General features: G+C 45.2%; 2 protein-coding genes across 3 annotated transcripts in view; one reads left to right on the top strand and one right to left on the bottom strand.

The window, feature by feature from the left end:
- The window catches only part of utp20 (UTP20 small subunit processome component), a 30,318-nt gene extending 15,244 nt beyond the window's left edge, over nucleotides 1–15,074 (bottom strand). The window contains exons 1-31 of one of the 2 annotated variants that reach the window (XM_031582314.1): nucleotides 14,893–15,074; nucleotides 14,589–14,669; nucleotides 14,397–14,463; nucleotides 13,970–14,102; nucleotides 13,256–13,444; nucleotides 12,297–12,378; nucleotides 11,850–11,987; nucleotides 11,386–11,544; nucleotides 10,744–10,890; nucleotides 10,503–10,637; nucleotides 10,240–10,317; nucleotides 9,701–9,879; nucleotides 9,192–9,335; nucleotides 8,853–8,941; nucleotides 8,331–8,436; nucleotides 7,694–7,844; nucleotides 7,310–7,372; nucleotides 6,492–6,650; nucleotides 6,258–6,334; nucleotides 5,655–5,734; nucleotides 4,983–5,319; nucleotides 4,563–4,730; nucleotides 4,334–4,424; nucleotides 3,904–3,989; nucleotides 2,941–3,066; nucleotides 2,659–2,825; nucleotides 2,297–2,505; nucleotides 2,050–2,193; nucleotides 1,637–1,716; nucleotides 612–865; nucleotides 229–373 (exon numbers count right to left, since the gene is read on the bottom strand). In XM_031582314.1, coding sequence (XP_031438174.1) covers nucleotides 229–373; nucleotides 612–865; nucleotides 1,637–1,716; nucleotides 2,050–2,193; nucleotides 2,297–2,505; nucleotides 2,659–2,825; nucleotides 2,941–3,066; nucleotides 3,904–3,989; nucleotides 4,334–4,424; nucleotides 4,563–4,730; nucleotides 4,983–5,319; nucleotides 5,655–5,734; nucleotides 6,258–6,334; nucleotides 6,492–6,650; nucleotides 7,310–7,372; nucleotides 7,694–7,844; nucleotides 8,331–8,436; nucleotides 8,853–8,941; nucleotides 9,192–9,335; nucleotides 9,701–9,879; nucleotides 10,240–10,317; nucleotides 10,503–10,637; nucleotides 10,744–10,890; nucleotides 11,386–11,544; nucleotides 11,850–11,987; nucleotides 12,297–12,378; nucleotides 13,256–13,444; nucleotides 13,970–14,102; nucleotides 14,397–14,463; nucleotides 14,589–14,669; nucleotides 14,893–14,943 — 4,115 coding nt within the window. In that variant the 5' untranslated portion in view covers nucleotides 14,944–15,074. The remainder of the gene's footprint in view (nucleotides 1–228; nucleotides 374–611; nucleotides 866–1,636; nucleotides 1,717–2,049; nucleotides 2,194–2,296; nucleotides 2,506–2,658; nucleotides 2,826–2,940; nucleotides 3,067–3,903; nucleotides 3,990–4,333; nucleotides 4,425–4,562; nucleotides 4,731–4,982; nucleotides 5,320–5,654; nucleotides 5,735–6,257; nucleotides 6,335–6,491; nucleotides 6,651–7,309; nucleotides 7,373–7,693; nucleotides 7,845–8,330; nucleotides 8,437–8,852; nucleotides 8,942–9,191; nucleotides 9,336–9,700; nucleotides 9,880–10,239; nucleotides 10,318–10,502; nucleotides 10,638–10,743; nucleotides 10,891–11,385; nucleotides 11,545–11,849; nucleotides 11,988–12,296; nucleotides 12,379–13,255; nucleotides 13,445–13,969; nucleotides 14,103–14,396; nucleotides 14,464–14,588; nucleotides 14,670–14,892) is intronic. The other variant, XM_031582315.1, reaches the window with a different exon arrangement.
- Nucleotides 15,075–16,115: 1,041 nt separating this feature from the next.
- Nucleotides 16,116–25,186, top strand: slc5a8 (solute carrier family 5 member 8). The gene is made up of 15 exons (XM_031583377.2): nucleotides 16,116–16,466; nucleotides 17,640–17,705; nucleotides 18,030–18,081; nucleotides 18,521–18,588; nucleotides 19,059–19,213; nucleotides 19,809–19,949; nucleotides 20,215–20,344; nucleotides 21,523–21,611; nucleotides 21,824–21,933; nucleotides 22,353–22,420; nucleotides 22,778–22,864; nucleotides 23,374–23,588; nucleotides 23,698–23,801; nucleotides 24,802–24,890; nucleotides 25,058–25,186. Exons 1-15 carry the CDS (start codon nucleotides 16,116–16,118, stop codon nucleotides 25,184–25,186), a joined length of 1,854 nt encoding a protein of 617 aa, XP_031439237.2.
- Nucleotides 25,187–26,124: the final 938 nt, after the last annotated feature.

The following is a 26,124-nucleotide window of genomic DNA, read 5'->3' as shown; positions in this document are numbered from 1 at the left end:
AAACACCACCTGCATCACCAATCCAGCAGTCTCACAGCAAGACAACAGTGACAGCATCTAAGACCATTGGCAGTGAATTTGGCCAAGTAAGTTGGATAACTCAATGGAACATTTTTCTAAAAAAGGTTAAAGACATTGTGTGTGGTATAAAAGGACACCAATTAAGTGTGTATGTTTGCGTGTGTGTGTGTGTGTGTGTGTATGTATGTGTGTGTGGGGTGGACATACTTGGAGAGGATGTTGAGTTCCTTGCAGACCTGAGCGCGGAACTTCTTCTTCTTGAGGCGTTCGGAGTTCTGCACCATCTTACCCAGGTACTGAAGAACAGCAGGAACGTGAGGGAAGAGCAGTCTAGAACCCATACTCACAGAGTCTGAGAGAGGCAGGGAGGGGAGAGATGGGGATTGGAGAGAGAGAGAGAGACAGAGATAAAGAGAGGGAGAGGGGCAGAGATAGAGAGAGGGCGAGAGATAGAGAGATGAAACCAAGAAAGAAAGAGGAAGGTAGGACAGAGAAAGAAATATGAGAACACCATAACATTTTCTTAAAAGAACATCCCACTGTCAATCAAGGGCATTTCAGGCCAATCAGGAATTCAACTCCTCCCCCACCTGCTGTGATGTCAGTAGCCCCGCCCAGGTCCGGCACCACACAGTCATTCACACACAGCTCCACCTCCTTCTCTGCTTCATTTTCCGTATCCATGGTGACAAAGTCCTCGGTGGTGAGCAAGCTCTCGGCGATGTCCATCACCATGGCGATGGTTTTCGGGGAGGCGTTTTTGACGGACAGCAGAGCAAAGACGTTGAGGAGGACGCAACACTCAGGGTGTCCCGGCTTCTGCTTGCCTAACAGAGGGAAAAACCTGCAGACAGGCAGAGAACCAGGCGAGTGAGTCGGACACACACACACACCAGCGGGGCAGATAACCACCGGTCTCACTCCCTCCTCACACAAACAGAACAACCAGATCCATTCAGAGAGACACAGAAGCAGACTAGGGAGTCAGAGAGACAGGTACTTCATTCACCTTAATGACACTAACCACCATTATCAGTCACACTCTTTACCAGATACACTCAACAACCAAGAAGCTACACCCCTAGGTGATAGGAGAGAGAGGTCAGTTGGGAAAGGTCAAAAGGTGAAAGGTGAGAGGTGAGGAGTGATAACTGAGTGTGTATTTGGCCACACTGGGTAAGCTGTACTGAAGAGAGTGTACGTGTACTGTGTTTCTGAATGACTTTGTGTAAGTTTATCGTCTCCCTCGCTCTGTGTGTGTCTGTGTCAGAGAGAGTAAAAAAATAGGCAAAGAGGTGAGGTCACCTGGCATTTTTGCTCCAGATTGAGCAGTGTCGTGTGTGTTTGTGTGACCTGGCATTCTTGCTCCAGATTGAGCAGTGTGTATGTGTGTGTGTGTGTGTGTGTGTGTGTGTGTCACCTGGCGTTCTTGCTCCAGATTGAGCAGTGTGTCACCTGGCGTTCTTGCTCCAGATTGAGCAGTGTGTGTGTGTGTGTGTGTGTGTGTGTGTGTGTGTGTGTGTGTGTGTGTGTGTCACCTGGCATTCTTGCTCCAGATTGAGCAGTGTGTGTGTGTGTGTGTGTGTGTGTGTGTGTGTGTGTGTGTGTGTGTCACCTGGCGTTCTTGCTCCAGATATGGATGAGTTTGAGCAGAGGGGTAGGGGCATAGGGGCTCTCTGAGGGCAGACGACACACCTGGGGAAGGAGAAGTAGACTTTAAACACACATTCACACACACACCTGAGAGGGGGGGGGGGGACATATAAATATAAACATATACATGCACCTGCATTCACACACACACCTGAGAGGGGGGGACGACATATAAATATAAACATATACATGCACCTGCATACACACACATACACACACCTGGAACAGAAGACAAATACACCAATGCACACACATACCCACCAAAGGTGCTGGGATAAAGACAAGAGGGATATATTTCATCCATCAGATGTGCCTAAACACACAAACACACACACACTCACACACACACAAAAAGACAAACAGACATACGCTTACCTGAGGCCAGACAACAGCGAGGAAGATTGCGTCTATCTCATTGGCGGTGAAGTTATAGGCGTCGAAGCTGTTGAAGAAATCCTGAACACGCAGAGCCCCCAAACGCCTTAGGTTCTTCAGAGGAGCAATGCAGCCTGGCTTTAACTACAGGAGAGATAAAAGTCAGTATGCACACTTACCTCTACAGACTTATTCACACACACACACACACACACACACACACACACACACACACACACACACACACCTGTTCTCTGTGCTCGAGCAAACGTGAGACGCCCGCAGACACACACAGGAGGATCTGCAGCAGCTTGGGCAGGTGTGTGTCCAGCAGGTGACCCAGTTTGTCCAGCAGAACCTCCATGACGTTGAGCAGGCTGTGCTGACGCCCCACGGGCAGAACCGCACCCAGGTCCGTCTGTTGGATCACCCGCTTCACCGCTTCCGCACAGTCACCTAAAGAGGAGAAGGAGGAGAGGAAGAATGGAAGGAGTTTATCCAAAATGTGTGTGTGTTACCAGTAGCATGTCTATGAATATGCCCAGCTTGTGCAATTGAAGTAATCATCATCATTATTATTATTATTTTTTGTGTGTGTGTGTGTGTTACCTTGACTGTGGTGAGACACTGGCTCCAGAAGCATGTCTATGAAGATGCCTAGCTCTTGCGGTTGGCATCCAGCCAGGAACCTCAGCACGATGGAGGAGCGGGAGGCAGTGCTAGTCTTGCCCTGGAACTTACTGCCCCCCTTAGTGGACATGCGCCCATACAGGATCCTACAGCAACAATAATAATCTATTTTTTTCTGACCAAGACACACACACGATCCACCCAAATTTCACATTCTCACATTGTATATCCATATGTACATACGCAAGCACACACACGCACCTCATGAGCAGTGGTATAAGCTGAGGTCTGTGGTCATCCTGGACTACTGCTCCCTCTTCAGAGATGTTGAAGTGGACAATCTCATCCTTAAAGTGTTTATCATCCAGCAGTCTCTCCAGGTTCACTCTGATAAAACACACACACACACACACACACAGTTTAGACAGGATAGCTCAGATCCTTGTTAAAATGAATGGTAAGAGTCCAACAGGCAGGAAAATGAAGATAAATGACCAAAGGAGTATGAATGTGCAAAATCTGACCATTTATTTAGCATGGCATAAAGCACAGGGCACAGAGCCTCATCCAGATGACATACCAGAGACCTATGATATCTCAACAGTGTTGCTTGCAGGGAAGCACCTTCTCCACACAATGTGAATACCTGTTATAGCGATTATGGGCACAGCTTCCTGGAAATGTAGATCATGTCAGATATTGATAGCTTACTCGGTGTGTGTGTGTGTGTGTGTGTGTGTGTGTGTGTGTGTGTGTGTGGTTATCTGATAAGTCCAAAGCCTTCCTTTAGCTGAGTGATGTGAAATTAAGCTCCAAAATGAAACGACATTGCAGCCATTTGCCTCCCATCACCAGTCTGCTCTGTATCTATGGGGCTCCTGTCCTCCCGTTAACATTCCTGCCCCTCAGGCTACCATGGAAACCTGAGCTGGGCCAATGACAGCTGTGATTGGCTCACAGGAGAGACAGTAAGGAAAGGTCACAATGACTCCCATTCACAGCGAGTGAATAACCACCTCCCCTGTGCTGCCCTGTACCTGAGGAGCAGCAGCCAAACAGGGCGTGAAGAACACACTGAGGCATATGTGCCCTTCAGGCACTGTGTAAACAACATAAACCTTGAACACACACATATTATGAGCACAGATAGGGCACATGATCACTAGTGTGTGAGTGTGTGTGTGTGTGTGTGTGACACCCACTGGGTCAGTCTAAGGAACTCACTTGTAGGGCAGGATGGCGGGGTCCTTATAGGTGAGCACACACTCCAAGGCCATCTTCTGGATGTACTGGTCCTTATGGCAGAGCAGCTGGAGGGGACAGCAGAAAGATGAGGGGGGGAGGAGAAGGGAAGAGGGGAGAAGGAAGTTGCATTGGATTTGCATTGATGCAGACTTGCTCAGGCTTGTTGTTATAGCTTTATAACTCACTAGCACTCCGCGCTTTTTGATTTCATATGTGCAAACGGAGTGGAAGGGGGTAGGGAGAGGGTTTAGGAGCTCATAGGATAAGGTCGTGGAGATGTGCAGAGACAGGAAGTGATGTACAGAGACAGAAGGTGATGTGCAGAGACAGGAAGTGATGTGTAGAAAGAGGAGGGGATGCGCAGACACAGGAAGTGATGTGTGGACACAGGAAGTAATGTGTGCGGTACCTTTGTGTAGAGTTGAATGAGGCTGGGCTCCAGGTAGAGGGCACGGGGGTTGGTGAACTTCGAGAACACCTTCAGATGGGCAAGCAGCTGCCTGGGAAGACCAGGACGACAAGGATTAAAACACACACAAACACACACACACACACACACACACGCACACATAAATCACACACACATAAATCACACAAACACATGTTCATAACCTCTACAGGTCAAAGGTTATGCTTACTTGGCAGCAGCTCTTCTTGGGGTCTTCCTCCTGCCTTTGGAAGCCGCCTCTTCCTCCTCCTCCTCCTCCTCCTCCTCCTCACCTGTGTCCCCTTCTGCTGAAGAGCTGCTGGCTTTCAGGAGGTTCTGGGTGGGGGCCACCAGCAAGTCAGAAGGGAAAAACTCCTTCCTGTCAATCAGCACCAGGGGGAGGGAATTAAATCAACATCAGGAAGACAGATACCCATCAGTAGCAGGAATAGGTGTTTCAGTCAGTATCTGGATGTCTAGCAGAGCAAATTGATGAAGAACGTCAACCAATCAGATAAAATTTATGAGGAATAGGAAGGACCAATGTCTCCCAGTGCACACACACACACACACAGACAGACAGTACACACACAGTACACACACACAGACAAACAGACACACACACACACACCTGATGAAGCGCAGCAGTAGGGGGGTGAGCTCTCGGCTTCTGGGCTCCACGCGGTCCGGGAACTGGCTCATGGCTTTCCACAGCAGGTTCCGGAAGTTGGTGAAGTCGGTGCGGTCACCAATCTCCTCCTCTTCGTCCAGCTGCTTCAGGAAGAGTACGCCCACATCACCGCTACCCGTCACATCACGCCCTAGGTCAGGCCCCTGCTCTTCCTCCTCCATACCTTCATCACATCCTCCCTCACCATCACCATCTTCATCATCATCACCACCACCACCTTCATCTCCCTCATCTTCATCATCATCCTCCTGATCATCACTGTCCTGGAGTTCCTGCTCTGAAAACACACACAGAAACACAAACGCGAATTCATTTTCAGCAATGTAAGTAAGTACACTATAGCAAAACCTCACTATTCAAGAGCGATCACCAACCATCAAATGAATATAAATACAACAAAGAGTTACATAAACAAACTCAGGTGGGACCCCATTAACAATCATGTGGTGTGTTTTTATGCATCTGGTGTGTATAGTGTGTGTGTGTGTGTGTGTGTGTGTGTGTGTGTGTAGTGTGTGTGTAGTGTGTCTGGTGTGTGTGTGTGTGTAGTGTGTCTGGTGTGTGTGTTGTCTGTGCTATTATTGACAGAATCTCCGCTGTGAGAGATCTTACCGGCCAGTTTGGCCACCATCTCCAGATGCAGGTAGAACACACTCCAGAACTCCTTATTGTCCATACCCTTAGCATGAGACCTGAGCGAGAAAGAGAGAGAGCAGGAGGAGTTAGTGCACAATTAACACACCTGCTGTAGCAGGAGAACCTCCTACCGACGGCTAGAGCTGTGGTGAGCTTAACTGCTGAAGAGGGAGAGAAAGAGAGAGAGAGAAAGAGAGAGAAAGAGAGAGAGAAAAGGACAAGGAGTATGAAAGGGAGAGAAACAGGGCAGTATTTCCCACCGGTCTGAAATCTACTTGTGTCGGTAGCCGGGAGGAAAAGGCTGGAATTACCTGTCGGCACAAAAATGGTCTACAACAGATACGTGTGACCTTTAACACAATATTTATTCAATATTTCTTAGTTTCACATAATATATTTCATAGATCCAACCGTGTGAGAGTGAGAGAGAGAGAGAGAGAGAGAGAGAAAGAAAGAGAGAGAGAGAGAAAGAGAGAGAGGGCAGAGGTGACAGCAGAAAAACAGAAGTGAGGGATGGCAGAGAGAGAGAGACTGAGACTGATGAAAAGAGAGAGAGAAAGCGCTGAGTCAGTTACTCACACTAGCAGGTCAATGACGGCGTCCCACAGCGGCTTGAAGTTTATGAAGAGCATAGCGATCAGGTAACGCAAAGGCACCTGTCAACAGAAAAACAACACTTAACAACACACATCTCACACACTTTTCCTGAAATGCATGGCTCAAACTGATAATGCATTAACACACATTTAATGTAATGGTCCATTAGGTAGACATTAACACAGCTTCCTGAGACACACACACACACACACACACCTCGTGAAAGGATCCATGGGGCAGGCATGGCTGCACCAGGTCATGGCGTAGTTTCCTGAGGTGCAGTAGTTTCTCCCTGTAGTCCTGAACAGTGGCGGGAACCTGCTCTGCCTGCAGGCAGATGGCAAAGACCGTCTGCCTGTCTGTGGCCTCTTCAGCCTAATATATACACACACACACACACACACACACACACACACACACACACACACACACACACACACACACACACACACACACACACACACACACACACACACACACACACACACACACACACACACACGTTATAAATACGCAAACGCGTATAAATGTTCATGTTTAGGGAACAGATACAACTGCACAGGCACAAGTACTGGTGTAACAGCGACCAATCAGAAGGCTCGACCTAGATAGCAATGATTATTTCTACTTTCTCTAGTTCGCCCATCAGAATGCTTGATTTAGAGCTGATAATAAGCATGTTTGGCTTGGTAGCTGGCCGTGGTCCTGTGATGCCTATAGCAGAGATCCCGTGTGAGTGATGTCCGTTGACACCCCTTATGGATAAGGAGTAATGTGAGCTTAGCGCTACTAGGGAAAAGGAGGAGAACGGGGTGGAGGTGGGATATTTTGCAACGCCGGAGCGCATGACATATAGGCTAGGTAAGGCAGATGTAAATCTTCTAGAATGTGGAAGTGGGGTGAGTGACAGCTGTCAATCAACCCTATGGGCTCCTTCTGAACTTTGTCTAGAGAAACGCTATTAAATGTAAGGATGCAAATGACATAAATATGAAACATAAATCCATAAAAAAAATCTCTCTCTCGCATCTTACCTCAGCAGACTTAGTCAGCTCTGCTTCAAAGTGACTCATGATCCTCAAAGACAAGAGACGGATCTGAGAGAGAGAGAGATAGGAAGGAAGAGAGATAAAGTAAAAATGGGCAAATATATACAGAAAGTATTCAGACCGCTTCACTGTTGTTCATATTTTCTGACTTTGCAGCCCCATGTTAGATGTATTTTAATGTCAATCATCAATCTACACACAATACCCCACAAAACCCTGACATTGCAGTCATTTCTACAAGTGTATTGACAACAGAAAATGGAATATCCATTTTCTCCCAAGTGAAGACAAATCCACTGTAGTTTCAGTACAGGCCATTGAAAGACTGTGATCACAGGATTTGAGAAGATAGTGAAATTGAGCGGTCACCTTGGAGGAGTTGGAGGAGAAGTTAGACTTCAGGATGTGGTACAGCTCCAGCAATGCATCGTGGGATAGGTGGTTGGAGCAGCCGTTGACTGACAGTCTGGTGTAGTAGAGGTCGCCGAGCAACAAGGCGGAGAGATCAGAGGGGTATTTTCTGAGGAAGACAAATCATAATTCATCAACACCACACATATCTATTCAAAAGACACCTAATCTATCATCACATACATATCTATTCAAATTACACCTAATCTATCACATACATATCTATTCAAATGACACCTATTCCATCACATACATATCTATTCAAATTACACCTAATCTATCACATACATATCTATTCAAATGACACCTAATCCATCACAAACTATATCATACATATCTATTCAAACGATATGTAATCCATCACAAACTATATCATACATATCTATTCAAATGACACCTAATCCATTGCCAGCAATATCAGTTTAGTTTAAAGCCGCGTGTGTGGAAGCAACACTGTAGCAGAAATCCTTGGCATAGCCACTCCCCTATTCACTTAGCTGCTAGTACAAGTCCACAACAGCTTACGTCGTAAAGTACTATCTTACAGATGTGTTCATGACCCATATGAATGCAGAGAAGTGGAGAGGTGACTTACTGTATTATAGTCCTGACTAACTCCACCGGGACGACAGAGAGGACCTCAGCCGACTCCCTGAAGCTCAGCAGAGTGCTCAGAGCCTGGCGAGCCACGTACAGACCAGCTGAAGAAACAGTAAACACAAACAACAGGAATAAACAACAAAACACATTCTTACAGAAGCTTATTCAATAAAGACTCCCTGAAGCTGAGCAGAGTGCTCAAAGCCTGACACACTACACACAGACCACAATAAACGCAAACAACAGGAATAAACAATAACCATATCAAGATGATTTACTAACGACTCTATGAAGCTGAGCAGAGACAGATCAATAGGATAAAAAACAAATAAGTCATCATTGAACTTTAATATTTTTGAAAACATATATCACAATATCTTCAGGTAACTGATTCTATACAAATATCTATTCACACAATCAGCTAATTGTTTAAGAGCTTAATCAGAGTAAATGTAAACACCCCCTCCTTTTCTAGTCCAGACTGAGGCATTAAACCCTGAGGTCACAGGTCACCCACCTCTCCCTAGCTCCCCAGCTTGCACGTCAGTTAGGAGGCGATTCAGAAGAGCGGCCAGGATTGGAACCACAGACGCAGACTCCACAGGCCTGGAACAAGGACAATCACAAGGACATTCAACTCCACTCAATTCTATTCACTTTCACTCTTTTCATTACTGTTTGGGAAAAGGCTTGACCGATTAATTCATTATCATAATAAAATGAAAAAATAAAACTACTGATGCACTCTTAAACTAAACTGAAATAAAAAACCCTAACTGAAAGAGTAGATGGAAATAGAAATGAATGACATTTTCAAAATTATCATAACTCTGAAACACACACACAGCGGACTCACCGCATATGGGGAAGGAGGACAAGGGCAGCCCAGGGCAGGGAGAGGTCGGTGAGGGGTAGGTCCGGGGGCAGATCTATGAGGGAGAGGATATACTGTGGCACAGACACCTTCCCATCCTTCTGGTCACCCTCAGGCAGCTCACTGCTACAGGAGAGAGGGGCATATTTACCTCCGTTATTCACCCATACCCACCCACCCAGGGGCAATTACTGTAGGCCTCATGCAGACCAACAGGACATGTATGTATTATGTACATGTTTAGTTGTGTGTGTGCATTTTTTTTTAAAAATGTGCACCTTACACACACACACACACACACACACACACACACACACACACACACACACACACACACACACACACACACGCACACACACACACGCACACGCACACGCACATTACATGTTCCCATATCAATTACTTCCATAAATTATTTAAATGACCAGTAGCACATGTTGTGTGTGTTATGAGGTGGTATGCGTGACATTGTGTGGCGTGAGGCGTCTCACCCCTGTGCCTGTCCTGTGAAGAACAGCGGGTATTTCTCAAAGGACATGGAGCCGTCAGTCGGGGGTTTTGCCTTCTCCAGGATCAGCCTCACCAGCAGTTCTTGGGCCTGCTGCCGACCCACTTGGTCTCCGGCGCCGAACAGAACCTCCAGGTACACCAGCATACTGGGCAACACCAGCTACAGCAAGCAGAGGGGAGATACAGTGATTAAACGCATGTATGTGTGTGTGTGTGTGTGTGTGTGTGCGCGCGTATTGGGCAACACCAGTTACAGCAAAGACAGGGGAGATACAGAGATTATACATGTGTGTGTACCATATATGTGTGTGCATATGTATGTTTTAATGTGTGTATATGTATGTTTGTGTGTGTGTATATGTATGTTTGTGTATATGTATGTTTGTGTGTGTGTATATGTATGTTTGTGTGTGTGTATATGTATGTTTCTGTATGTGTGTGTGTGTGTGTATGTGTGTGTCTCAAGGTAGCATCATCTACAGCAAACAGGAGAGATGTGGATGTCATATTCTGTACTGACCTGCTCAAACTGGTTCATCTTGAAGAGTTCTTTGGACAAGGTCAAAATCAGGTCACGGTCCATTCCACTGCGGAACACCTAGGTCAAAGGTGAAGGCAACAAATCAGACAGGGTACACCATCTCTTTCACACAGACACATGGCACACACACAGGATAATAGAGAGGAGCACACAACCCCAACACACACACACACACACACGGTCACGCAGACACAACCCCAACACACACGCATGCACACACAATAACAGAGGTGAGCACACACCTTTTTGACAGCGTCCTGGATGAGCGGCGGTGACAGAGACACATTCTCCCCCAGCAGTAGGGAGGCGAGCACCTGCAGCAGCCTCTGGCAGCAGGAGTACGACAGACCCTTAGTCTGGACCAGCAGCAGGAGTGTCTGCAGACGTTAGAGAGATGGAGACAGGGTTACAATAGAACACACACACACACACACACACACACACACACACAGTCTCTCATTCTAAGGTCAACCCTGAGCCTACCTCACACACGGCGGCAGGTTTGGTGACCTTTTCCCCCTTGCGGTGTTGCACCAGTGTGTGGTACAGGAGCAGCAGGCGCTCTATGTGCTGACTGGCCTCATCTGATCCAGGGCCCTGCAGGCGGGGAACCACCTCCTTCACACAGCCCTGCACAGAGGACAAGGTTACTGAGACACACACACACATAAAAACACCTACCTGCACAGGGGACAATGTTACTGAAACACACACACACACACACACACACACACACACACACACACACACACACACACACACACACACACACACACACACACACACACACACACACACACACACACACCTGCACATAGGACAAGGTTACTGAGACACACACAAACACACACCGCTGCAGAGGACAAGGTTACTGAGACACATACACACACACCTGCACAGAGGACAAGGTTACTGACACACACACACACATACACTTGCACAGAGGACAATGTTATTCACACACACATGCACACACAATGTGGAGAACATTTGTGAGCCAAAATTACTCACACACACACACAAACTACTGACTATCATGATTATAACGGTTTGCTAATTTTCACAGATTATCAAATGGTTTATAACTGATTGTTACTGAATACAACATGGATTAAGAATGCTTACCTCCAAAGCATCCCAAAGGACCAGGAAGTGCTCTTTCTCCACATGATTGGCTGCAGACTCAGTCATGTGATCCAGGGCTTCTTTGACATCATCCCAGGGCAGGGTCACGCCCCCTTTCTCTCCAGAGGAGCCCAGTTTACGCAGAGCTACAGGGAGAGCCTGAGTGGAGAGGGGGGGGGACGGGACAGATGAGAGAACAGCAGACAGAATGGATGAAAAGGAAAGGAAAGAAAGAGAAGGGGAAAGGAGGAAGGCCGAAGAGAAGAGGTGAAGAATAGGAGGGGTTGAGAAGCAAAGAACACAAGATATGGTGAAAGATGAGATGCAGAGAAAAGACAGAACAGAGCAATCAGAGGAGAAGCAACGTCAGAGGACAGATGGACACACAACCACAACCCCACATTAATCCACTCAGCATCACCCCCCCCCCCCCCCCCCCCAACCACTAAGAGGTGCATTCTCACCACGCTGGCACAGGAGTGGAACATGCTGCGGACCCCTTTGCACATCTCAAAGATGAGCTGGCCCACCCCTGCAGCCTTATGGGACTGCTCGCCAAGGTCGGAGAACATGACCGTGAACAACGCCTCGAAATCAGGAACCTGGAAAAACACAAATGGGTATCGGCACCGTCCACAAAAAGAGTGTTACCAACGACAAAACAAGAATGAGACTCTTAAATGCCCATGAAACCAAAATATTAACACAGATTTAGATCTGCATGTATTTAGCAGACTTTTGTATCCCAAATAACTTACAGCACTTTTTAAATGTGTGTTTTCTTTGTCTAGACTTCATAGCATTAACCTAATAGCTGAGCTATAAGAACACATCATGAGAATTAATAACAGAAGCTTGTGCACATTCTCTGAGATAGCGCTGAAAGCTCAGGTGTGATTAGCAGTTTGTACCTTTCTCATAAGAAAAGAGAAGCTCTCGGCTGCAAAGTTGCGGATGTGCTCTTTCTTGTGAGCAAGCAGCTTGCTGTACATACTGTTAGAGGAGAGGAAGAGAGAGGAATCACCATTAATCACCACACACACATAAAATATTCACTCCCAATTCCACTGTCACCCACAAACACGCACACAAACAAAAACACACACTCTTCACTTTAGAAAAACACTGCATTCACACCAAAACAACCAGAACACCACTATCTTTTTATCGAACCATTTGACAGAGTACATTTATTAAGAAGACACATTTATCCAACTAACGTAAAAGTGCAGGGCGTGAATGGGAACCTCTTACACCAGCCTAGTGTGGGGGTCGGCTAAAAGCCCAAACCTGTATATTTCAACAGACCCTGAGGGTAGAGTGCCACACCAGTCATTTTAAACATTTAGCCTGATATGCACAAATGTGAATACTACACGAGTGTTCAAAATAACTGGTGTGCCACATTCTCCTCTGGGTCTTATGATGTCAGAATAACATCAGTAGCTGAGCACGCAGTATCACTAAATCAGCAAAGATGCTGAAGAAATAGAGTCTCTGCTGCAGTTGACAAATTTGACTGTGGAATACTAGTAATGAAGTAAAATCAGAAACAATCAATAAGACTTCTTTGTTACCGAAAGAAAGTGCTATTCTAGCAGTATGTTCTTGTACCCTCCTTCCCAACTAGTAATATCCAGGTTCCCTTATCTCGTCCTTGGCACCTCTCAGCCCCCCCGCCTTAGATGGCAGAGTTACTGTGCTCTGCATGCATGTTCAGTAATGTGCAGGAGTCATTTCACATCATGCTCTTCCCACTCTGCACATTCTCGATGAAATCCCCTTGTCTTTGACCCCTGTGTCCATTTCCCTTCGTCTCTCTATCTGTTCACACATTCTCTACAATGAGCACCTGCAAAACGTGATTTACCTGTAGATCATGTTCATGTCTTTGACCATCAGCCTCCACAGGTACTTGTACAGGTAAGACAGACAGGTGAAGACCCACTCCAGCACTTCCGTTTCCGGGGTTTCCAAGATGGCGGTGATGATGACAAAGAACTCTGGGAAATGGGGGTAGAAATCCGCCTGTAGATCCCGAGCGAGCTGCACCACCAAACTGCAGAAAAGCCATGCCAAGAGCCCATTAATCATTCATCACTGACAACCTATTTTGATCACTGCTTCAAGGTATTTGAACAACCTCTGTCTTAAAGGTCCAGTCCAGATTCAAGAGAGGTTTTTGATATTTGAGCTCAACAGCCAATCAAATTGAACCTCTCCCTTCTGTGCTCCTGAAGCACCGTGTTGAATGGCAGGGATTGTTTGTTTCACATTCACAGAGCCAAGACTGTGTATGAACAGTTTTTTTTTTGTTGCACAAACAGACAGCTAGACGACCATGAGGAACAATTTACTGAATTTGACAAAAAAGTGTATGGGATTAGAATTGTGGACTACACCCTTAACATAATGTATACTCATATTCTTATAATGTATGTATAATGTATCCTGTGAAAATGTTTTCAAGTACAGTTGACTACTGTTTCTGTGTGACTGACTGAAACATCCAAAGACTTTCAAAAACACAATTTACTCCATGTTAAAACACCATAAACGCCACAGATAGATGCAGTTGTCTTACTCCAGTAGAGGTTGAAAGGCCATGCTGTTCTTTATACTGAGGTGAGTCTTCAGGCTGTCCACTATTGCCTTCTGATGGAACACCAGCAGGTTGAAGGACTGGCTCTTGTTGGACACCTCTTTCAGGAAGGTGGCTGCACAACAGAGAGTTGAAAAAGAATGTCATGCCCTGGGCTCTGTTAAGCGCCCTGAGACAATTGTATCGTTTTGGCGCTATATAAATACAATTGAATAGAATAGAATAGAATAGAATTGAATTGAATAGGGATGCATAATGGAGGTTAATAGGAAAGATGCTGGTTGGGTTAGGAACCGATGTCCCGGGGAGGTTGCAAGGGAACTGTTGCGCACTAATGTGTGTGTGAGTGTAATGACAGATTATCATAGTGTGTGAGTGTAATGACAGTTTATCATGGTCAGCTACTTACTGAAGTGATCGGTTAAGTTTAGATCTCGCCATTTGTTCAAAGCTTCGTAAAAGTACGTTTCTACTTCCTGTAAGAGAACACTAATTAAAAGAGCGACACAAGCATAACCAACAACAGCACCAGATAACCTTATCATAACTTTGGTTTGATATTTAAACTGAAACCTTTCCTACAATCGCTACAATTACTTACCTCGTTATAGCTTTCTATCCGATCAATGCGATGGATGACATCGATATTCACGTTGGCAAGTCTCTCGGAGAAAGTGAGAAACTACAAAAGATAATCGCAATATTTCCAATTAGATCAGGACATTCGGTGACTTACGTGGGAAATGTAAACGTCCGCTATCCACTGGAACTGATAACTAGCCCATGCAATGAGCCACTAGACCGAACTGTACAAATGTAAAATGTACTTTGATGACAATACCATGCCTGTGGAGTAACTTTTCTGCAAGATGCCTAGCTAGTTAGCTGCAACAATTTTAACTTACCCGGTAAGTATTCTCTGATTTGTGGGATGTTGGTTTAATCTTCAGCTTCATTTTGTATATCGTATGTGTTTAACAAAAGTATCCAGCTATGATCATCTGTGTTTTCCAAACAGCTTTGTTTTGAATTGAAGCTAAAGTGTTTACACCAGGTTTACACACACATGCCGCTACAGGGGACCGCCATGTTGAATGAGGAATTGTGGGATTGGACGTGCCATGTGGTTGAAGCTACGGTGGGCGTGGTCTCACGGTACTACATGAACCAACGCATGAGACATGCGGTGACGGCTTAAAAGAAATAGAAAGCTTTCAACGGCGTACACGGGGAAAAATATACTTATAAAGTTTATACAGTTAATAAGGCAAATGACGCCTGGAGAGTCTCAGAGGTATTCATTGATAATAGTGTTAAACTTGCAATGGTCGACATAGACAATCAGCTTATCTAGGCCTCCAGCCTGTCTGTTTTTATAAATTAACTCTCATAAATTATTAATGAGAATTAAGAAACTCAAGGTTTCCCAGAATATCTTAAAAGGTTTCTGATCAAAGACCTTTGCAGATATCTCCCCATGCAAAGGGAGTGTCTGTACACACGGACTGTCCATGCTCTCTCCCACACGAACAAAAACACACACACACACACACACACACACTCTCTCTCTCTCTCTCTCTCTCACACACACACACATTCTCACACACACACACACACACTCTCTCTCTCTCTCCCCCCCCCCCCCCCCCCCCCCCCCCCACACACACACAATATAAAATATCCCAGGAACAGTAGTTATGGTTGGAATTACATGTCCAGTCCAGAGCTGTGGTGAGTGTGTTGACAGGGCCCTTATCTCCTGGTGATGGAGAACAATTCCTGCTCTTGAGAAACCAGGCAGCTGAGCTACCTGCCAGGAATGCATCACACTCCATTGGACAAAGAAGTGGATTCATACATCACATCACCTGCTTTCAGAGTGCAGATTCTGAGCTAAAGCACCCAGCGGGGACCTACATACACACCATTCCACCTGAGGATACCTGAAGCTGCAACCTGGAGTCCGCTCAGTTGCCTCAGAAGCCCTCCGTACCATTTGTGTTAACTGGCCACTGATATACACATAGAAACAGCAGCAATCTCTGACTTAGAGAGTGGTTGTGTATGAGTTTGAATTGATGCTGAAGTGAATAGTAATAGATTAGAATTCATTAGAATTGAGTTCAGCATGGACGTCTCGTCTCCCGTCGGTTTGTTCAGCACATGGGACTACGTGGTCTTTGCCATGATGCTCCTCGTTTCCGCGGCGATCGGCATGTACTACGCTTACATCGGCCGCAGCCTCCAGAGCTCCAGAGACTTCCTGATGGGCGGGCGCAGCATGACGGCCGTCCCCGTGGCGATGTCGCTGTCCGCCAGCTTCATGTCGGCCATCGTGGTGCTTGCCACCCCGGCCGAGGTGTACCGCTTCGGGGCCAGCTACGGGCTCTACTGCCTTTCCTACCTGCTGGTGGTGGTGGTCTGCTCTGAGGTGTTTCTGCCCGTCTTCTACAGGCTGGGCATCACCAGCACCTACGAGGTGAGTGTTGACTGAAGGCAGACTGCTTATAAGCATTTATAAGGGGAGTGATGGTTGAAAGGAGAGTATTTATAAGCATTTATAAGGGGAGTGATGGTTGAAGGGAGAGTACTTATACGCATTTATAAGGGGAGTGATTGTTGAAGGGAGAGTATACTTATAAGCATTTATAATGTGAATTATGGCTGTGAGCAGACTGCTTATAAGCATTTATAAGGTGAGTGATGGCTGATGGTACAGTGCTGTGACTGTTTATTAACTTCTGTAGGTTCGGTTAGCTGTGACTGTTTATAATCTTCTGTAGGTTTAGTGAACTGTGACTGATTATAAGCACCTATGAGGTGAGAGATGGCTGAGGGGAATATGAGGGGTTTCTACCTGTAAGGTTAGGGACAGCTCTGTGACAGTATATGAGCATTTATAAGGTGATTGATGGCTGAATAGTAACTGGTTAGGTGATTGATGGTGGAATAGTGACTGTTTATTTATAATGTCAGTGATAGCTAAGCTGTGATTGTTTATAATAATGTATGAGGTAAGTGGTGACTGTTTAGAGAAGCTGCACAGAATTTCTGTTATAATTTTGGTATGGGTACACAATTTACACTAAGTTGTTTTAAATGGGTAAACATGATGATTTTGTTAATGTTTAGTTGTAGGTAACTGTAGTTAATTCTACAGTTTTACACATTGGAATTTAATATTTCTTGTATGATATGCTGTATTTATTAAAAGACTATATATATATTGGGAAATTGTAATATGCTCAAATACAGAGAGAGGTTTCTGAATGGAGAGTAGTGATCTGTGTCTTTTAATCCTGTGGGTTCACAGCACCACAGTCATATGGTAACTCAGAACTGAGATGTAGTGTGTGTGAATTTTCATAGTACGGCATTTGGGCATCTTGTTGTCTTGTTTCATGATTTATATGTGTTTTATGTGCTTTGTATTTGTAGCAGTTATATTCACAATCATAGACTCATAAATATACTGACTACATCCCATAGCCTGTGAATAGCAGGTTGTAAAATCATGTTCACTTCTGTTAAGCCTATCACATTTCAAGAGAAGACCCATTAAAGAGCACATTGAATGGTGTGTGTCTCTTTTGCTCAGTGCAAAAAAAGAAACGGGATGTCCATGCCTTTACTAAATGTGACTTTCTCCTAGTACCTGGAGATGCGCTTCAACCGAACGACACGGTTGTTTGGCACCGCCTTGTTCATTCTGCAGACGGTGAGTAGCTTAATTTCACTCCCCTACTCTTAACTTACACATGCTTTATTTCACTCCCCTACTCTTAACCTACACATGCTTTAGCAGAGGGTCTCACCCTCAGTGGCTCACAGCAAACCGATATATAATTTCCACTCAACATACTCAAGGTCTGAATGGCACCCATTTACGGACACCAAGTGTCCTTAGAGATCAAGTCCTTAATGGATAAATGTGAGGTACTTTCAAGGAGACATGAGCCCCACATTATTTACAGACAGTTTCTCTGAAGGCTCATTCGTGTGGTGAAATCCATTCACACTGTGTATTGTTCCCTGTGTGCAGGTCCTCTATGCTGGTATAGTCATCTACGTCCCTGCACTGGCCTTGAACCAAGGTGAGCCCTCTCTCTCTCTCCCTCAAACACGCACACACACACACACACACACACACACACACACACACACACCCTCTCTCTCTCTCTCACGCACACACACGCACACTCCCTCTCTCTCTTTCTCTCTAAAACACACACACACACGTACCCACACAACCTCTCTCTCCCTCCCCCTCAAACACACACACACTCTCTCTTTCTCTCCCTCAAACACACACACACACACACTCTCACTTTCTCTCCCTCAAAACACTCACGCACACACCCTGTCTCTCCCTCCCCCTCAAAAACACACACACACACTCTTTCTTTCTCTCCCTCAAAACACACACACACACACACACACACAAACACACACACACTCTCTCCCTCAAATACACACACACACACACACTCTTTTCTATACTCATACTCGTACTTCTTTTCATACTCTCTGCAGTGACTGGTTTTGACCTGTGGGGGGCAGTCATAGCTACAGGAGTAGTGTGCACCTTCTACTGTACTCTGGTAAGAGACACTTTAAAATGAGACAGGCGTTATGTAGAGAACGTGACTGAGTCATCCCAGAACTACTGCGGAGTAAACCACTGTGCTTTCCTGAATGCAGATGATTCAATCTCAGTATGAACTGCACTAGTTTAATGGCAGAATATGGAGCACATAAATCAACATCAAGGTCAACTGTAAAGTATTAACTGTCAATACAGTATGTATGTATGACGTAACAAATGTGTAGTTCTAAAGTTTTCTGTAAAGCTCTAAATGTAAACTACTCATATAGTTTGTTCAGTTAGTGTGTCTGACACACACTGATCAACCTCTATACAAACCCACTCAGAAATTAATTTTCTGCTATGCATACTGTGCATAGCAGACCATGTGCAAACCTGTGTCATTGTTGTGTCAGGGCGGGCTGAAGGCAGTGGTGTGAGATGTGTGTGTGTGTGTGTGTGTGTGTGTGTGTATGTGTGTGTCAGGGCGGGCTGAAGGCGGTGGTGTGGACGGATGTGTTCCAGGTGGGAATCATGGTGGCTGGCTTCCTGTCTGTCATCATCCAATCAGTGGTGAGGCAGGGCGGCGTGGTGGCCATCTTGAACGATGCCGCAGAGGGGGGGCGACTCGACCTTTGGGAGTGAGTTTAGTTTAGCCCCCCCATACACACACATCAGGACACCAGGGGGTCTGTCAGTGTGTCTTTACAGGATGTCATGTTCCTGTATTCTCTCTCTCCGTCTCTCTACTCCTCTCCTCTCCTCTCTCTGTCTCCATCTCTCCTCTGTTCATATAATGAATACTTCTCTCTTTCTCTCTCTCTTTTTCTCTTCCTCTCTCTCCCTCTTTCTTTCTTTCTCTCTCTTTCTGTCTCTCTCCATCTCCCTCTCTCTTTCTCCCACTCTCTGTACATCTCCCTCTCTCTTTCCCTTTCCCTCTTTCTCTCTCTCTCTCCCTCTTTCTTTCTCTCTCTTTCTCTCTTTCTGTCTCTCTCCCTCTCTCTTTCTCTCACTCTCTGTCCGTCTCCCTCTCTCTCTTCCTCTCCCTCTTTCTCTCTCTCTTTTTCTCTCTCCCTCTTTCTCTCTCTCTCTTTCTCTCACTCTCTGTCCGTCTCCCTCTCTCTTTCCCATTCCGTCTCCCTCTCTCTCTTCCTCTCCCTCTTTCTCTCTCTCTTTTTCTCTTTCCCTCTCCCTCTTTCTCTCTCTCTCCCTCTCTCTCCCTGTCTCTCTCTCCAGCTTTGACCTGAACCCACTAAGAAGGCACACCTTTTGGACCATTACGTTTGGTGGAGCGTTTGTGTGGATCAGCGTTTATGGCATCAACCAGGCTCAAGTGCAGAGATACATGTCCTGCAAGTCCCTGGGCCATGCCAAAATGTGAGCTCAATTACACATCACCACCAACAGGGGGAAACAATGTGCCAGTAACGCAATGACAGTAAAAAAAATGCAGCAGGGTAGGCCTTTTATGTATGCACACCATGCCTATGCTGCAAAGTACTGCATAAAAACTATATTTAGGCCCAAATTAATATATACTTATATATTTCTATAATGGTGTGTATGTGTGTGCATGTACATGTGTGTTTTTATATTTGTATGTGTGTGTGTGTGTGTGTGTGTTGGTCAACCCCTCTGTCAGGTCCCTGTATATTAACCTGCTGGGTCTGTGGGTGATCGTGCTGTGTTCAGTCTTTGCTGGCTTGTGTCTCTACTCCATCTACAAGCACTGCGACCCCTGGACTGCCGGACTCATCTCCGCACCAGACCAGGTGAATTTTTGTTTAGTCTCGTCTCCACACCAGACCATATTTAGTCTCATCCCCTCAGCAGACCAGGTCACTGTGCTGTGAAGAACACAAATGAGAGAAAGTCTTTATGCCCTCAGCAAACACTGGGCAGCGTGGCAGTGGTGGGTTTAGTCACATCTAGTGCCTGATCCTGGATCAGTTCAGTCCAGGGATGAAGGCATCTTCAAACACTCAACCACTATGGGGTGTATTAGAGCGTTTGAGATGGTGTACTGGTATTTTCATATGGTACTGGCACTGGCATTAGCTGACTGATATTTTTACATGGTATTGGCACTGGTATTAGCTGACTGGTATTTTCATATGGTATTGGCACTGGTATTAGCTAACTGGTATTTTCATAAGGTACTGGTATTAGCTGACTGGTATTTTTATATGGTACTGGCACTGGCATTAGCTGACTGGTATTTTCATATGGTACTGGTATTACTGTATATAGCTCTAAACAATCAACTGACTCTGATGATGTTTTATAACTGCTGACTGATTTCCCCACTCACACATCTGTATCTACAAACCATTTAACTATAGCCTTAAGTTCCTCTACTCTAAAGGCATATGACCTGCATCAGTCTGTCACAGGATATGTCCACAAACAAGGTCACGCTTTTGACTTTTGACAGCAATGTGAGCATTAATGTGCTACAAATCTCTCAAAATCTTCTTAATTTCAGAGGACTCCTTTGTGCTGTGCAGTGTCACAGTGTTCCAAAACATTACCAAATAAGAGGGCTGCTTTTGGACGTTGTCTAAGTGCAGACAGAGTAGGAATCTATCTAGTCTAGTCTCACCCCTCTCTCATCACTTTCTAAATGAAAATTCATGCCCTTGTAGACAAAACAGAACAAATCTCACCACGCCCCCCCCCACACACACTGTCTCTGGCACTGTCAAGGCCTCATAGATAAGCGACAATCACTCTAACTTTTAAAAAGAGATTGTACTTTAGCATGCTAATTTAACTTCATTATAATTCTTCATTAAAATTTCATTTAAATTTGGTCTCTACTTTTGTTTACGTGTCACTCTTCTCACGCACGTATGTGATGTTGTTCAAATGTGCTGATACAAAGGAGGTTTGTAGTTGTTTGCAGTGGTTGTTTGTACATGACATGTACATATGTATTTTCTGTGTGTAGTTAATGCCCTTTCTGGCGCTGGACATCTTGCGAGGGCACCCTGGTCTTCCTGGACTGTTTGTGGCCGCGGCGTACAGTGGCACTCTGAGGTAGCTCTCACTGGACTAACAGGAGAAGGACCGACACGGCATCCTTTTTTCACCTTCAGCCTTTAATTCACATGTTTTTAAGAATTAAGAAAATGGAAAATGCTGGAATACTGGTTAACTTTGCCATGGAATCGTACCACCACAAATCATCAATTGCTTGATTGATAAGCACCTGCATTTGTAAAGCATTTGTGAAATGTTCCACCCCCCAGTACAGTGTCCTCCAGCATCAACGCCCTGGCCGCAGTGACAGTGGAGGACCTGGTGAAGCCGTACATGGACCTGTCTGAGAAGCAGCTCTCCAGGCTCTCGAAAGGCCTTAGTAGGTGTCTATACCTTTATAAGTGCAGCTGTGTGGTCCAGCTAAATGCCCTCTGATACAGCATTGCGGACCAGTGTGGTTAACAACGTGGTTATTTTGGTGTAACACAATGAAACATGCAACAGGATGAAAGAAAATGTATGTCTGTGCTGTAAGTCCCTTTGGATAAAAGCATCTTCTGAATGAATGCATGTAAATTGGAACTAATGAAACATGGGGACACTTTAAATTGCAATGCATTGTGGGAAATGGCTAGTAATTCTTTTTTGGGGACGTTATGTAATTGTCTGCCAACACTGTTCCATCTTATGGTTGTTAATGTCTCACTTATCCAGAAATATGGTGAAGTACAAAGCAATATGAACAGAATTGATTTAGTCAATAATCTTAAAAGATGTTCCTTCCTTCTTCTGTCCCAGGCTTTATGTATGGGGCTGTGTGCATTGGAATGGCAGGACTAGCTTCTCTCATGGGGGGTCTTCTGCAGGTTGGTCTCTTTCAATTCAATTCAGTTTTATTTATATAGCGCCGAAACAATAAAATTGTGTCAATGCGCTTTACAGAGCCCAGGGCCTGAACCCCCTTAGAGCAAGCATAATGACGACAGGGAAAAACTCCCTGTTTTCAGGTAGAAACTTTAACCGCGGCACATAAGGGGGGACCTACCGTATCTGCTTGAGGCCAAGGTCCGCAATAAGCCCCAGAATATTTCATCAGAAAATCATGCACTGTACCAACGTAACATTTCCACAACAATCCTCAAAAAATGAATAGTCAGACATCAAAGGCACACACACACAAACACACACACTATTTACTGAGCCATTGTACTGTCTCTGTCCAGGCGGCGGCCAGTATTTTTGGAGTGATAGGTGGACCCCTCCTGGGCCTGTTCACCGCGGGAATCCTCTGCCCTTTTGTCAACGCCACGGTCAGTCTGTCTCACGGGTTAAGGAGAGATGAAAAGCTTAGAGCAGAAGTTCATGTTTGTGTGAAGATGTCATGTCGTGTCGTGTCATGTCATGTCAAGCTGCTCTTGATTTTATGCAGTCTTTCACTTCTTGTTTCTGCAATGTTGCCCAAGAATAACCTTCTTGCTTTTGGGTTTCCACTCATTCATATTTTACGTCTTTATGTGCTGCTCTGTGTTGTGTTGTGCTGTGCCCACTGCCTAATGTTTTTATTTGTTGTTTAATCTTATGGATTACTGTAGGGACTGGTTATTTATTGTCTGTACTGTGTTGTGTATTGTTTTAACTTCATGGCTCATGATGTACAGGACAAATTCCTTAAGAGGCAATATAAGTTTTCATCTGTTTATTCATTCATTGATTTATTCATCTGATTTTGTCATTAAATAATTGATTAGATCATTCACCCATTCATTAATTTGATCACTCAGTCATTCATTTGATCATTCACCCATTCATTCATTCCCAGGGTGGCCTGACAGGGCTAGTCTGTGGGTTGGCGCTGTCTCTGTGGGTTGGCATTGGTGCCCACCTGTACCCCCCTCTGCCTGCCATGAGCAGACCGCTCCCTCTGACCACACACGGGTGTAACGTCACACAGGGCATTCTCAACCACACTGCCACACACATCCTTCCACAGCTGGATAACTTCTCCATCGCCCTCCTAAACAGTACCCACAGCAGGTGTGTGTGTGTATTGTGTGCGTGTCTGTGTGTGTATTGTGTGTGTGTCTGTGTTTGTGTGTGTTGTGTGTGTGTCTCATCATGCTGACTCTCTCCTCTCCCTCCCCAGGCCTGTGTTAGCTGACAGCTGGTACTCCGTGTCCTATCTCTACTTCAGTCCTATCGGCACGCTCACGGCATTGGCTGTCGCCATCATTACCAGCCTGCTAACAGGTCAGTTTACCAGCATTACCACACGTCTGCCACACACATAAATACCATGCTCTTTTTTGGAAATATTATTATCATATTATAATAAATATTGTAACATATTTTCATTTCACCTCATATCCATTCTTTTAATTTCTCTATGTGTGTGGACACCCACGCAAAAATAATCGCTATGGTGACATTTGCACGATCGGTGCCTTGTTGCAGTGGGTGCCCTGACTCTAGTTTGTGAACTATGCGGGCTACTGCCTGGTAAGGTGTCCCACTCAGAAGCACGGGATGGGGAGGGGGGCGGGGGGTAGGTTGACCTCAGGTCTCCCCACCAGAGGAAGGGGGAGCAACTAAAATCTATTAAAAATGGAAACCTTTTGCTTTGTACAGTACTAATGCAATTGGTCAAATCAGTCACACTATGAAATGCTACCAAATAAACCACAGTTCATTCTGTTGACATCATTCATTCATTTAAAAAAAATATATATATCCTCGTTTGCGAAATAGTCTAAAACCAGTCTACACAACAAGGTGAATTGGTTTATGCTTGACTCTTGGTTGAGTGTTGGGAGATGGGTAATGTAGTGATGGTCAAGTGGCCTATAATGATGGAAAATAGTGTAATAATTAGGTTCTCTTCTTTATCCGCACCGGGAAGCATCAGAAATAAAGGTGGACATCCGAAGTGTTGAAAAAAATTGAATATTTGAATCTCAGGAATGAAAGGTGTGCTGACTTTTGTTACACTGAGTGCCTACTGTGAGGCCTGTATTTTCTACATAGTAAATCTAAACTGTAAGATTTTAACTTGACAGAATAGAAAATACTGAACTACTATTCGGCTTAGAAGTAATGCAGTTTCTGTAAGGTGATATCATTTTGAATTATTTGACATTTTAGTGCACAGGGGTGTACTCACCTGTTATATATTGTATGTGTGATTTTTCTCTCTGTGGATATGTGTGTGTGTTTCCTCTGTGTGTGTGTGTTTGCATTTATCTCTCTGCAGGAAACAGGAAGTTCAAGCCTTCAGCAGGATTAACCCTATGCAAGGAAGACCTCACCCTCTACTGTCTCCTGAGTCTCCTGAGAGAGAAGGTACCGGTCATGACAAACAAACACCTCAGATGTCAGGGCATCTCTTAGTGTCTCCCCCATAAGGCTGCAAACACACCACTAGCCTGAGCAGCACGTAAGCGAAGCCAAACTTCTGTTTGTGTGTGTCAGCGGTGACAGGCAGTCTGTTGTGTGTTGTCCATCCTCAGGTGTCCCCTCGTGCAGGGAGGCTGGACTTCAGTAAGGACCCTGAGAAGAAGGTGGGCCTCAGCAACCCGGCGTTCTGCAGCGTAGAGCTGGGCTCCACCTACACCAGGTCCAGCGGGCCTCCTGCGTAGGATCAACTGATGTCCTGTTCCGTGAAAGCCCCCCGCCCCCCCCAATCCATCCCTCACCTGTGCGCTTGCCACCTCTCACCTGGGATTCATTATTAGGGGGGTGTCTGAAGCTGAACGCCAGATTTGGAAACATAAACACACCCACACAGCGGTTTCTCGCTCTACACAAAGCACATCTCCTTTGCTGGACTTGATTAACTGCATGTGAAAGGGAGTTTTGAGGGCATGGCAGTGTGTAGCTGCGTGAAAGACATCAGAAGACATTACTCTGATCTCTCTCTCTTTTATTATACCCTAGTACAGGCTTCAAAACAAATGGACAAAAAAACTCTGAGTAAGGCTACTTTGACAATGAGGGATGCAAAGTATAAATGTGTGTGTGGAGTGTGAATGTAGCTAAGCTAAAAGGCTAACACTGCCCTCAATTTGTGACTGACTGACTGATCATTTTGTGTGTCTACAATATGCCCAGAACAACTGAAAGGCTTATTTTTTACAACAGTATGAAACAGTATAAAGTATATTTATGTGTTCCCATGTTCGAATTTGTTCTGTTTTACACAATGAATTACTTTTGAACATATTTGCAGCTGTCTGAGAATTCAATCTGAGTGCCATTATGAAGCTCAACCCTCCGTCACATCAAAGGGAGTAATGCGCATGAGAGCAACAAGACAAAAGAGTAACAAATGTTCTGGAGAAACAAACAAAAGTTTTCAGTGAGCCTAGTGGCGCGGTTTAGCACTGAAAGTGTGTTAAACAGGTTCAGACCTTGATGACCTGTGTGTGTATCAGTGCCGGCTGGTACTTTTACACACAGGGGAGGCACAGTTGAGCTGGTTTTCAGCAAAAACACATAAACTGATGCTATCCCTGTCGGCAGCCAACTCAACAAAATTAGCATCATACACAAAGATTAAGTCTAGCCAGTTTGACTT

Source organism: Clupea harengus, chromosome 16 (assembly GCF_900700415.2).
Source record: "Clupea harengus chromosome 16, Ch_v2.0.2, whole genome shotgun sequence".
NCBI classification, from domain to species: domain Eukaryota; kingdom Metazoa; phylum Chordata; class Actinopteri; order Clupeiformes; family Clupeidae; genus Clupea; species Clupea harengus.
Note: the sequence above shows the minus strand (reverse complement) of the source record. Positions and strands in the feature narration are given on the sequence as shown.